The 12,126-nt window shown below is 41.7% G+C and overlaps 1 protein-coding gene across 7 annotated transcripts in view; it reads left to right on the top strand.

Moving 5' to 3' along the window:
• Positions 1 to 12,126, top strand: part of ADAMTS17 (ADAM metallopeptidase with thrombospondin type 1 motif 17) — a 363,322-nt gene that overhangs the window by 66,353 nt on the left and 284,843 nt on the right. For all 7 annotated transcript variants that reach the window (XR_012415486.1, XR_012415487.1, XM_015453452.4 and 4 more), the window contains 2 exons: positions 10,664 to 10,747; positions 11,463 to 11,620. Coding sequence is in view for 4 of the 7 variants with exons in the window: in XM_015453452.4 (XP_015308938.1) it covers positions 10,664 to 10,747; positions 11,463 to 11,620 (242 nt within the window). In the remaining 3 variants the exon portion in view is untranslated. The remainder of the gene's footprint in view (positions 1 to 10,663; positions 10,748 to 11,462; positions 11,621 to 12,126) is intronic.

Here is a 12,126-nt window from a genome sequence, read left to right as displayed (position 1 = left end):
TCCTAACTCATTCTGTGAGACTGGCATTCCCTGATAACAAAGCCAAAGAAAAGAAACAAAACTACAGCCCCTTATAAATAAGAAAACAATAGTCCATATATTCATTGATGTAAAAGTCTTGAATAAAATACTAGGAAACAAAATTCAATAGCATATTAAAATGATTATATATCATTATCAAGTGGGATTTATTCCTGGAATGCAAGGATGGCTCAACATAGGCAAACCAATAAAAAAAAGTGATATATTCCATTAACAAAATGAAGAATGATCATCCAATTTATACAGGAAAATAATTTGACAAAATTAAGCAGCCTTTTATAATAAAAGCACTCAATAGACTAGGAATAGAAGGAAACTACCTCAACATTATAAAGGTCATATATAATATACTCACAGCTAATATTACACTCAGTGGTGAAAGACTGAAAACTTTTTCTCTAAAATCTGGAACAAGGCAAGAGTGCCTGCTTTTGCTACTTCTATTCAACATAATACTGGAAGTTCTAGCTAGAGCAGTTAGACGAGAAAAAGAAATTAAAGGCATCCAAATAAGAAAAGAAGTAGTAAAATGATCTCTGTTCACAGATGATATATTTATTATATGTAGAAAACCCTAAATCTTACACATATACACAGAGAGAGACAGAGAGAATGCTAATAAATTCTCTGCAAAGTAGCCATGTACTAAACCAACTACAAAAATCACCTGCATTTCTATATGCTAACAATAATCTGAAAAGGAAATTAAGAAAACAGTTCTGTCTTCAGTAGCATCAAAAAGAGTAAAATACTTAGGATTTAACCATATGAGGGAAAGAGTTGTACTTGGAAAGCTGTAAAACATCAATGAAGGAAATTAAAGAAGACATAAATGGAAAGCCATCATGTTCATGGAGTGGAAGACTTATTGTTAAGATATCAATGCTATCCAAAGCAGTTTACAGATTCAGTGCAATTTCTATCAAGATCCCAATGACTTTTTTGCAGAGATAGAGAAATCCATTCTGAAATTCATATGAAATCTCAAAGGACATTGAATAACCAAAATCATCTTCAAGAAAAGAACAAAGTAAGACTCACGTCCTCATTTCAGAATTTACTCAAAAGCTATAATAATCAAAACACTTTACTGACATAAAGACAAACCCAAAGACCACTAAAATGAAGTAGAGCTCAGCAATTAACACTTATGTAGATGGTCAAATAATTTTTGATAAGGATGCCAAGACCCTCAATATAGAAGTGACAGTCTTTTCAAGATTTGGTGCTGGGAAAACTGGATATCTCTATGCAAAAGAACAAAGTTAGATCCTTATCAAACATACGCAAAAATTAACTCAAAATGGATTAAAGTCCTAAACAGAAGAGGTAAAACTCTTAGAAGAAAAAATGGGAAAGGTTTTGTGAGATTTGATTTGGCAGTGATTTCTTGGATACAACACCAAAAGCACAGGCAGCAAAAGGAAAAATAGACAAATTGGAATTCATCAAAATAAAAACTCTTGTGCTTCAAAGGGTACTATTCACAGAGTAAAATGGCAACCCACAGAATAGGAGGAAATATTTGCAGATCAAATATTTTATAATATCCAGCATATACAGAAAGCTTCTAAAACCCAGGAAGGAAAAAAAAAGCAATTTAATTTAAAAAATGGCAAAGGACTTGAGTAGACATTTTTACAAAGAAGATGTACAAATGACCAGTAAGTACATGAAAAGATACTTAGCATCAATCATTAGGGAAATGGAAATTAAAGCTACAATAAAGTACCACTTCACATCCATTCCCATGGCTATGATAAAACAAAACAAAAACATAAAACAGCAAAACAAAGCAGAAGAGAAGAAGTGTTGACAACGATGTGGAAAAATGGGAAATTTTTTACATTATTAGTGGAAATATATAGAAAACGGTACGATTCCTCAACAAAACAGAATTACCATATGATCCAGCAATTTCACTTTTGAGTAAACACCCAAAAATGTTTACTCCAAAGCAGGGACAAGAACAGATATTTATACACCAATGTGCATGGCAGCATTATTCACCATAACTATATGGTGGAAGCAACCCAAAGTGTCCACAGATGGATGAGTAGGTAAATAAATATAGTATATAGGTATAATGGAATATTATTCAGCCTTAAAAAGGAAAACAATTCTGACATACTATAACATGGATGAGCCTTGAAGACATTATGCTACATGAAATAAGCCAGTCACAAAAGAAAAAATACTATGATTCCACTTACGTAGAGTAGTGAATTCACAGAGACAGAAAGTAGAATAGTGCTTGCCAGATGGCTGAGGGGGAGGAGAGAATGGAGAGTTGTCTAATGGGTACAGAGTTTCAGCTTTATAAGATGAAGAATGTTTTGGGGATGGGTAGTAGTGATGGTGTATAACAATGGGAATATATTTAATGCCACTTAAGTGTAAGCTTAAAAATGTTTAAAATGGTAAAATTTTATGTTATGCATATTTTACCACAATTTTTAAAAACATCCTACAAATCGCCTCCCTTTGCAGTATCTGTAAGCTCATCAAGGTGGGACTATGTCTATACCATCAACATTTACTCAGTGCCTGGTACTTATGCAGGAGATGATCCAGAAATATTTGTGTAGCCAGTGAATGCATAAATGAATGACTGATGCCGTATACCAACATCCTTTGCAAAGGATTCAGTGGAAACAAACACTGGCTTTACTTTTTTAATTCCTTGGCAAATTCGCTTCCGGAAAGCCTTTTGTATTCCAAGCACATCCCACGGATATGGTGTATTAAACTCTGTTTGAAAGTGTTTATGCATAAATGTAATAATACGTTTACCCTTCCTACACAGCCCCTGAGGTAGGCTACTGAACTATGCGCCATCTCCTCTAGGTCTTGTCTTTTACCAAGGGTGGTATAAGACGGAGAAGATAGAACATGCATGGTTGAAAAGAAAAACAGCACCAAGAAAGAATACCTGGCAGCTACCAATGGCTTCTTATCCACAACTATTGAAGAAATAGCTCCAGAGTCACAGAAGAAATGGCTGCAGTCAGAGCAGATCCACCTTGGCCATTTTTAAGGGCTTATGAAGCGTGGAAGAGGTACCAAAGAAAACTGGCATCATGCAAAGTGGTCTCATTTTTGAACAAGGAAGAAAGGAGTCTTGTAAACCCTAGAGCAATGCATTTGGCCCTTCTTGTATTGGTTGGGGATTTTGATTACAAGCAACAGGAGCTGGATCTGGGCTGGCTGAAGTAGAAAAGGAATCCCAGTTTTGGAGGTATAGAGGGAGGCATCCAGCATCCAAATGAGGACTGAGTCTCCAAGCTCAGAGTTTGGGGAAAGTCTGGAGGGAACTTGGGAAGCCAGGCAGCAGGAGAGATTGAGTGAGGGCTGGTCATGCAGGCTTGACCTCTCAGGCTGGATTCCTGCTGCTGCTTCTCTGTCCCGAGAACATTTCCTGACTGCCTGCTGTCCCTCCTCCAGGATTCAGAGCCCTGAAGGGAATCCAGGGAACAGGACTGCTCTGGGGCTGCTAGGGCTGGCAGAGTGAGTCTCCTCCACTGAGGTTTCAATGGTGGGAAGAGGGTCCCTGCCATTCTCTAGAGCTCACCTCCTGGGAACAGTTTAACTCAATGAATACAGCAGTAGTTTCTGTTTGGCCCCTAAAAAGTAAAAATTAAAAATCAGTCAATCAATCAAAATCCCAGCAATGTGTCTAGTTACCACAAAGTCTAGAGTATGAAAGAAGCTTACTCATATAACATATGACCCAACACCTCCACTCCTGGGTACATAAAGAAATGAATGGATAGTTTCTTTAGCTGCGCAGAAGCTCTTTAGTTTAATAGATCTCACTTGTCAATTTTTGTTTTTGTTACAATTGCTTTTAGGACTTAGTCATGAATTCTTTACCAAGGCCACTGTCCAGAAGGGTATTTCCTATGTTTTCTTCTAAGGTTGTTATAGTTTGAGGACTCGCATTTAATCTTTAATCCATCTTGAGTTAACTTTTGCATATGACGAAAAATAGGGGTCCAGTTTCATTCTTCTGTATATAACTAGCTAGCTATCCCAGCACCATTTATTTCCCGATTGCTTATTTTTGTTAACTTTGTCAAAGATTAGATGGTTGTAGGTATGTGGCATTATTTCTGGGTTCCTTTTCTGTTCCATTGGTCTATGTGTCTGTTTTTGTACAAGTGCCATATTTTTTGGTTACTGTAACCTTCTAGTATAGTTTGAAATCAGGTAATGTGATGCTTCTGGCTTTATTCTTTTTGCTTAGGATGCTTTGGCTGTTCTGCTCCTTTTCTGGTTCTATATGAAGTTTAGAATAGTTTTTTTCTAATTCTGTGAAAATGATGTTGGTAGTTCAATAAGAATACAACCTACAGGTTGGGAGAAAATATTTGCAAACTATCTGACAAAGGTCTAACATCCAGAATCTATAAGGAATTTGAACAGTGCAAAAGCAACCCCATTAAAAAGTGTGCAAAAAACATGAACTGACACTTCTCAAAAGAAGACATACACATGGCCAACAAACATATGAAAAGATGCTCCACATCACCAATCGTCAGAGCAATGCAAATCAGTACTACAAGATATCATCTCACACCAGTGAGAATGGTCATTATTAAAAAGTCAGAAAAATAACAGATGCTGGCAAGGCACAGAGAAAAATGCTTGTACACTGTTGGTGAGAAGGTAAATTAGTTAAGTCACTGTGCAAAACAGTTTGGAGATTTCTCAGAGAACTCAAGACAGAACTACCATTTGACCCAGCAATCCCATTACTGAGTATATACCCAAAGGCATATAAATCATTCTACCATAAAAACACATGCATGCATATGTTCATTATGGCACTATTCACAATAGCAAAGACATGGAATCAACCTAAATGCCCATCGATGGTAAACTAGATAAAGAAAATGTGGTAATATACACCATAGAATACTACACAGCCATAAAAAAGAACAAACTCATATCCTTTGCAGCAACATGGATACAGCTAAAGGCCATTATCCTAAGTGAATTAGTGTGGGATCAGAAAACCACATGCTGCATATTCTCACTCATAAATGGGAGCTAAACACTGGGTACATGTGGATATAAAGATGGCAACAATAAAATAGAAAAATGGATAAAATGTATTTGATAGCACAACAGGGTGACTATAGTCAATAATTGCACATTTTAAAATAACTAAAAGTGTAAATGGATTGTCTGTAAGACAAAGGATAAATGAGTACTCCATTTACCCTGATGTGATAATTATGCATTGTATGCCTGTATCAAAATATTTCATGTACCCCATAAATGTGTACACCTACGACATACCCACAAAAGTTAGAAATAAAATTTTTTAAAAGATGGCAACAGACCCTGGGGACGACTAGAGAAGGGAGACAGGGAGCGGGGCAAGGGCTGAGGAACTACCTATGGGTACTATGCTCAGTACCTGGGTAATGGGGTGATTCCCAAACTTCAGCATCACGCGGTGTACTCATGTAACCAACCTGCACACATACCACTGAATCTAAAATAAATGTCGACATTATAAATAAAGATATATTCATTTAGACCTACCATGAAGATAAAAAAAAGAAATGAAAGCAGAGCCTGGAAGAGATGTCTGTACACCCGTGTTCACAGCAGCATTATTCACAATGGCCGAAAGATGGCAACAGCCAAGGTGTTCATTGGCAGATGAGCACATAAACCAAATGTGGAGTGTCCATACAATGGAGTATCATCCAGCCTTAAAAAAGAAGGAAATTCCCACACATGCCACAACATGGATGAATACTGAGGACATTATGCCAAGTGACATAAGCCAGTCACAAAAACACAAGGGCTAAATGATTCTGCTTACATGAGGTAACTGCAGTATCCAAGTCATAGAATGAGGGTGGGGTTGCGGGGACAGGGAGTTAGTGTTTCTTGAGTATAGAGCTTCAGTGTTGGAGGATGAAAAGCATTCTGGAGGTTAATTGTACAACAACATGAATGTAATTAACACTACAGTTAAGTACATGGTTGTACACTTAAAAATGGTTGAGATGGTAAATTTTATGTTATATTTGTTTCACCAGCAATATAAAAACAATTGACACACTTAGTGTATGCTAAGGACCCTTGTGTCCTCTCCTGGGATAGAGTAGGGACCACTAGAGGTCTCATCCTCACAGAGCTCATGTAGTAGGAATGACAGGCAGCATTCAACATGCACATTAGTGAGAAGGAAAACCAGAGCATGGTGAGTGCTATGCAGAGAACCAGGTGACAGCAGTGACAGAGGTTTCAGGGTCATCTCTCTGAGAGGAGTGAGGTGGTCTTAGAGGGGAAGGTGTTAAGCCAACATAAGCAGCCAGCCAGTGGTGGTCAGGCTGGCATTGGAGAAGCACAGAAATAGCTGGTTGCTTGTGTGTGATGGGGGGGTGGTGGGGGCACAGTGAGAAGCGGACAGGCCGACCTTGCAGGCGGGGACACCAGGGTGTGGAAAGCAGCTTTGTTCCAGGCAGTGGGAAGCTGCTGCATGGGCTTAAGCAGAAGAGTGATGTGCTCTGGTTAGTGTTTTAAAATATGCTTCTGCCTGCCTCTTACCTGGGGGAATGGAGTTCGGCTCCTGGCTCTGTGTCCCTGGCAAACCCCTCACCTGTGCAGGTAGGTGTGGAGGGTGAAGCCTCCATCGAGCCGGGCGCCCGAGCTGACCCAAGCTGCAGAGCGGTGCTCTGGTCCCACTGTTGTGGGTTTTCCGGATGTGCTGTGGTGCTTCCTGTGTATGTCACGTGATTCTCCTTTGGTTGGGATGGCGGTGACACAGGAGCAGGAATATTTTAAAGAACAAATTGCAGACGGAAACAGGTGGTGCTGATACCAGAAACCGTGGGTGTGGGCAGCCAAATTGGAAAATGGGGCCGCTTGACAGAGCTTTGGTTGTTCTTAGCTTCCTTAACGACCGTGGAATGGAATGAAAAACCTGAGCTGTTCCAGGCAAGTTCTGTTTCGAGGGAAAATGACATCAATTTTACTAAATTACCATGTGAAAGAGACAATAAGCCTCTCTCTGGTGACCAGCAAGACTAGCATCGTGCTAGAGCACTCTGGTTCCCACACTCCAGTGAGGGTGGAGGCCCTGGAGCAGGGTGGGGAAGGGGCATTGTTCAACACAGATGGCCTGCCCAACCCCAGGGTCTGTGATACAGTGGGGGCTGGGGTGGACTCCAGAATGTGCGTTTCCAACAAGTGCCCAGGTAACGTCGGTGCTGCTGCTTTGGGGACCCCACTCAGACACTGTGCTACAGAGCATAGCTTTCTCCTGTTTGGGGGTCTTAATAGCGGTGTATGCAACCTAAGAGTGTCACCCACAAGTCCCTGTCTGGCTCTAGGGAGACCTTGGATTATACAGGCAGGTGGTGCCCTTGTGAAGCCCAGCCTGGTGTGATGAGCAGCTCCTCTCCTTGTGCCTCCTTCTATGGTACCTGTCTGCCCCTCCCTTACTGTGTCCCCACATTGCCTAGCCAGAGAAGCCGTAGTGTGCTGCTGGCAGCAGGTCCACCCTGCTAGGCCCCTAGGCTGCCAAGGAAATGTGACAAACACAGCCAGGGCTGAACACTTGCTGGGACGCAGCCAGAGCTGGACGCCGGAGACAGAATTTCCAGACGCTTGGCTGTGCTGTTCCTGCCCCAACCAGGTGTCTCCCTAAACATCATGTAGCCCTTGCCTCGAAGACTTCTCCTGAGCACGAGTTTCCATGGGAAAAGAAAAGCAGAGACTTTGTTACATGTCTTTGAGGCTTGTGCCTTGTGTTTTGTGGCTGTCATCGGATTTTCTTCTGGCTCGTCTGGCTTGGCACAGGACCTCAAGGGAGATTCTGAATGTGCGCCTTGCCCTGTGCTCTGAGCTTTGTCAGAGCCTGTGGTCAGCACCTGGCAGGTGACAAAGTGCTTGAGCTGTGCTCAGGCTTTGGTACCTGCTCTCTTGGATGTCAGTGCCCTAGTTACATGTCAAGAGGAAATGTCTTCTTACAAGGCTTGCTAAAGAACATTATTTAGAGCATGAAGCTTTATTTTTTTAATGAGTTAACTTTGTACTTTTAATTGTAGTAAAATGCAGTTAACATGAAATTTACCATCTTAGCCATTTTTAACTGTGTGGCTCAGTATTCTTATGTTCACATTGTTGTGCAATCAATCTCTACAGCTTTTTTATCTTGCAAAACTGAAACTCTGTACCCATTAAACACCTTCCCATTTTTGCCTCCCCCGCGGCCCCTGGAGCACGAAACTTTCGCATCCCCCTTCCATCTCCCATCTTTTTAGTGGCATTTGTTCTAAGGGAGGTGACTGAGCTTTGGGCTAATGGTGTATGGAGTGCACGTGGCTCTGAACTGTCATCAGCCCGCCAAGGAGAAGATGGGTGATTTTGACAGGGGAGCTTGTTGCTACAGTTTTGTTCTTCCTGAAACTTGCACTGTTCCTTGCAGTCTTTCCTTTTGTGGCATATCAGAATATCACTGAGGATTGCTTTCTCATGTTACTTCTTTAAATCTGTAGTATTCCTTAATGTTTTTGGTTTTGACTGGGGTTGACGTGACAGGCAGTGTTTAGATTGTGCTGTGCAATCTCAATGAACACTGTGCAACTTGAATTTTCTCCCTCGTAACTTCAGGTTTTCATTCTTCCTAATTTTCATGTTTTGAGCTGAAATTTACCAGTTTAGACCCAATTCTGATGCTGAATATTTTAGGGAAGATTTGAATTACAGCCATTGGATGGTTCTGGAACTATCAAAACAGGAACAAGTTAGGTGCCTCCCCCTTCCTCTCCCAGGCTTGGAGATAGGTAATGAATGGATGACTTCAGAACTGGCTTGTGGATGGTCCAGTATTAAGAAAACGACAGCTAGTTCTTGAGGAAAGGAGATTTTGAAAATAACAAAAGTGAGAACAGAACAACTGGATGTGTTCTATTTTTCCTTGTGTGAAGGAATATTACGTCACACAAAGATAGGTTTTTTTTTTTGTTTTTGTTTTTGTTTTTTTTAACTGTAATGGTTTTCAAAGAGTAAAATTCAAGCAGTGACACAGCTGATTCCTTTGTCACGGAGATGCTCAAACACTGCGTGCCTGGCTTCTAGCACTTGTGGGCTGGGTGCGGCCGTGTTGAGCGGCTCCACTTGGCCTGAGTTGACCCTGGCGATGCTGTCTACCGAGCTCGTCGCTTGCTGCTGCTGCTGATGTATTGATAGCGTGAACACAGCACCAGCTGGAGAAAGTTTTAATGTTCCTGCTAGAAAATTCTCCCTCCTGGGTTATGTCTATAGGTAAAAACCAAGTAGAATATTCAAAAGATTCTCATTCTTGTTCCCTCCACACCTTCCAACCGCCACCGCCTTTAGTACGCTATTCACGTACCTCTTGCAATCCTGCTTTCTCCGCGTTGCGGAAAAGGAACTCGGCAGAGTCATAATGACCTGGGGCTTGTCAGCTGCAGTGGGCTTCTTCCATCCACGTCAACTTTGACTCCTTCGCCTTATTCCAGGTTTCCCTTCTCTTCCTCTTGAATCGCTTTCCTGTGACTGCTTGATGTTGAGGTCCTTACGATTAAGTTCTGCAACAAGATATGCAAAATTAAGAAAGATAGGTCCTTTTCTGTTACTGCAGTTTATTTCAGTAACAGACTTTGGTTACAATGGGACTTGAGGAAATAAAGAAGGAATGTAGACCTTTGGCTGGACAGGGCTGAGTTTGAATCAAACCATTGTGACTGGCTGTGGGTCTCACACAGGTGGCTTTACCTCAATGAACTGATTTCCCTGTTTCCCAGCTGAGAGTGGTGGAGATGCCCGCCTTGGTGGGATGTGGCAAGGGTTAGCAGTGACACAGGCTGGCGTTCAGCAGCAGGCATCTGTCTCCCCCAGCCCCTTCATGAAGGTCCCCTTAAGCCCCAGGCACGAAAGCCCGGAATGGAAGTTTTCAGCCTTCTGGCCTTTCTTTTTTTCAAAACCACCTTTCCTATGTGTGTGTGTGTGTTTTTTAACCAACTATTTCCAGCTTAGCTTTATACATATACATAAGCATACTGTATATGTATGTTTGCACACATGTGTATGATTCTAGAGGTTTCTCTTATCTACATTTTTCTTTTGGCAAATCCATTTTTAAGGACATTTTTGGCTTTCCTGGACAACTTTTTAAATAAAATCTGGGTTATGTTTCTCACATATGTATTTTTTGTTCCAATAAGACTTTATGTATGGACACTGACATTTGAATTTCACGTAATTATTCTTTAGTTTTTTTTTTAGTACTGGAAGAATACAACCTATATTTTTAATGTTGATTTTTAAATTTTTTTATGAATGGAATTTGTATTTTAGAATAATTTAAGATGTACAGAAAAATTGATCAGTTAGTACAGAGAACTGCCATACATAGTTTCCCCATTATGAGCCTCTCATATTAGAATGGCATGTTTGTTGTAATTAATGCACCAGTACTGATGCAGTGTTATAAACTAAAGTCTATGCTTTATTTCTATTTCCTTATTTTTACATAATCTCTTTTCTGTGTCCCAAGTTCCCATTCAGGATACTACTGTATTTTTAAAATTTTTTATCTTTATATCTTTATTTCTTTTTTCTGTCTTGATAGGTATACAATATGTTTCAGCACCAGAGCCTGGGGATTAAAATTAACATTCAAGTGACCAAGCTTGTCCTGCTACGACAACGTCCGGTAAGTCCCACAGGCACCTTTCAAGCATGCAGAAAATGTGGCTGGCCTGGAGCTTCCCAATTGCTGTTGAATGCTAAGCAGGGCTCCAGGGAGTTGCTGGTGTCCGTCACCCTCTGTGGTTTTGCCAGTGTGAGAGGAAAGCCGGCATCAGTACTGGAAGCATGGTGTGAGGGTGGGCTGCTGAGAATCTCAAGGAACCCTAAGCAGTGAGCCCACATGCATCCCCCTCCACTCCTGGAGGGTCTCGTATGGAGTCTCTAGTACATGTGCAAAAGCTTGATGATGAGGTCTCTGGCATCGTGGCTTCCCTTCTGAAACTACATTAGAGCTTCGACCCCAGTTTGGGTTCACAGCAGCATTCTTTTCTGGTCTTTCAGTGGCACGCCTTCCCACACGCTGATGTTACCTCCAAGTCAAGCCATCACCATGAGACTGAGGGAGCATTGTGTGGTTTGGGATACTGTTCTGTTTGCAGAAAATAAGATGCTTTATTAAAAAACAACATAGTCTTCATTTGCACCTATATAAGGCCCCTGATGGTCTCTCTGGATCTATGCCATATACCCACTGGCATTAGGCTTTTCTTCGAGGGCAGTGAGTCATCAAATGATGTCTCAGTGAGTGACTGCCTCCACCTTAACATCCTTGCCATAGTCTGGATATAAACTCTGGCCTCCCAGGCGTTTGTGTCTCTAACTGTCCCGATTTCTTTTAGGCTAAGTTGTCCATTGGGCACCATGGTGAGCGGTCCCTGGAGAGCTTCTGTCACTGGCAGAACGAGGAGTATGGAGGAGCACGGTACCTTGGCAATAACCAGGTTCCCGGCGGGAAGGACGACCCGCCCCTGGTGGATGCTGCTGTGTTTGTGACCAGGTAAGACAGGATTTGGCCTGTAGCTGACATGCGAAAGGGAAGAGATGTTTCCCTTCAGAGAGGAAATAGGCATGTTATTAAGGATTCAGGCTTGGAAATCAGACCTTGGGCCACCTGTCTGGGCTTTGGTTTCCTCATTAGTAAGTGGGGGTTAACGGTGGTATCTACCTTTGAGGGAAGTACGATGCCTGGGCATGTAGCTGTGTCCCTCTTTGTCCCTCCTCCATTGTCACATGGTGTTCTCCCTGCGTGTCTCTCTGTCCAGACTTCCCTCTTCCTATAAAGATGACAGTCATAGGATTTGGGCTCACCTTACTCCAGTGTGACCGCATCTTACCTTGATTCCACCTGCAGTGACCCTTTGTCCACGAAGGGTCACATTCACAGGTACTGAGGGTCAGGACTTGGACCATTTCTTTTTGGGGGATACAACTATTGTGTGTTGTTGATGTCGATGTGGCTATATCATTTTTTTCTTATGTTTCAACCCTCTTTGAGGAACACTG

This window comes from Macaca fascicularis, chromosome 7, assembly GCF_037993035.2.
Source record: "Macaca fascicularis isolate 582-1 chromosome 7, T2T-MFA8v1.1".
Classification (NCBI taxonomy): Eukaryota; Metazoa; Chordata; class Mammalia; order Primates; family Cercopithecidae; genus Macaca; species Macaca fascicularis.
Note: the sequence above shows the minus strand (reverse complement) of the source record. Positions and strands in the feature narration are given on the sequence as shown.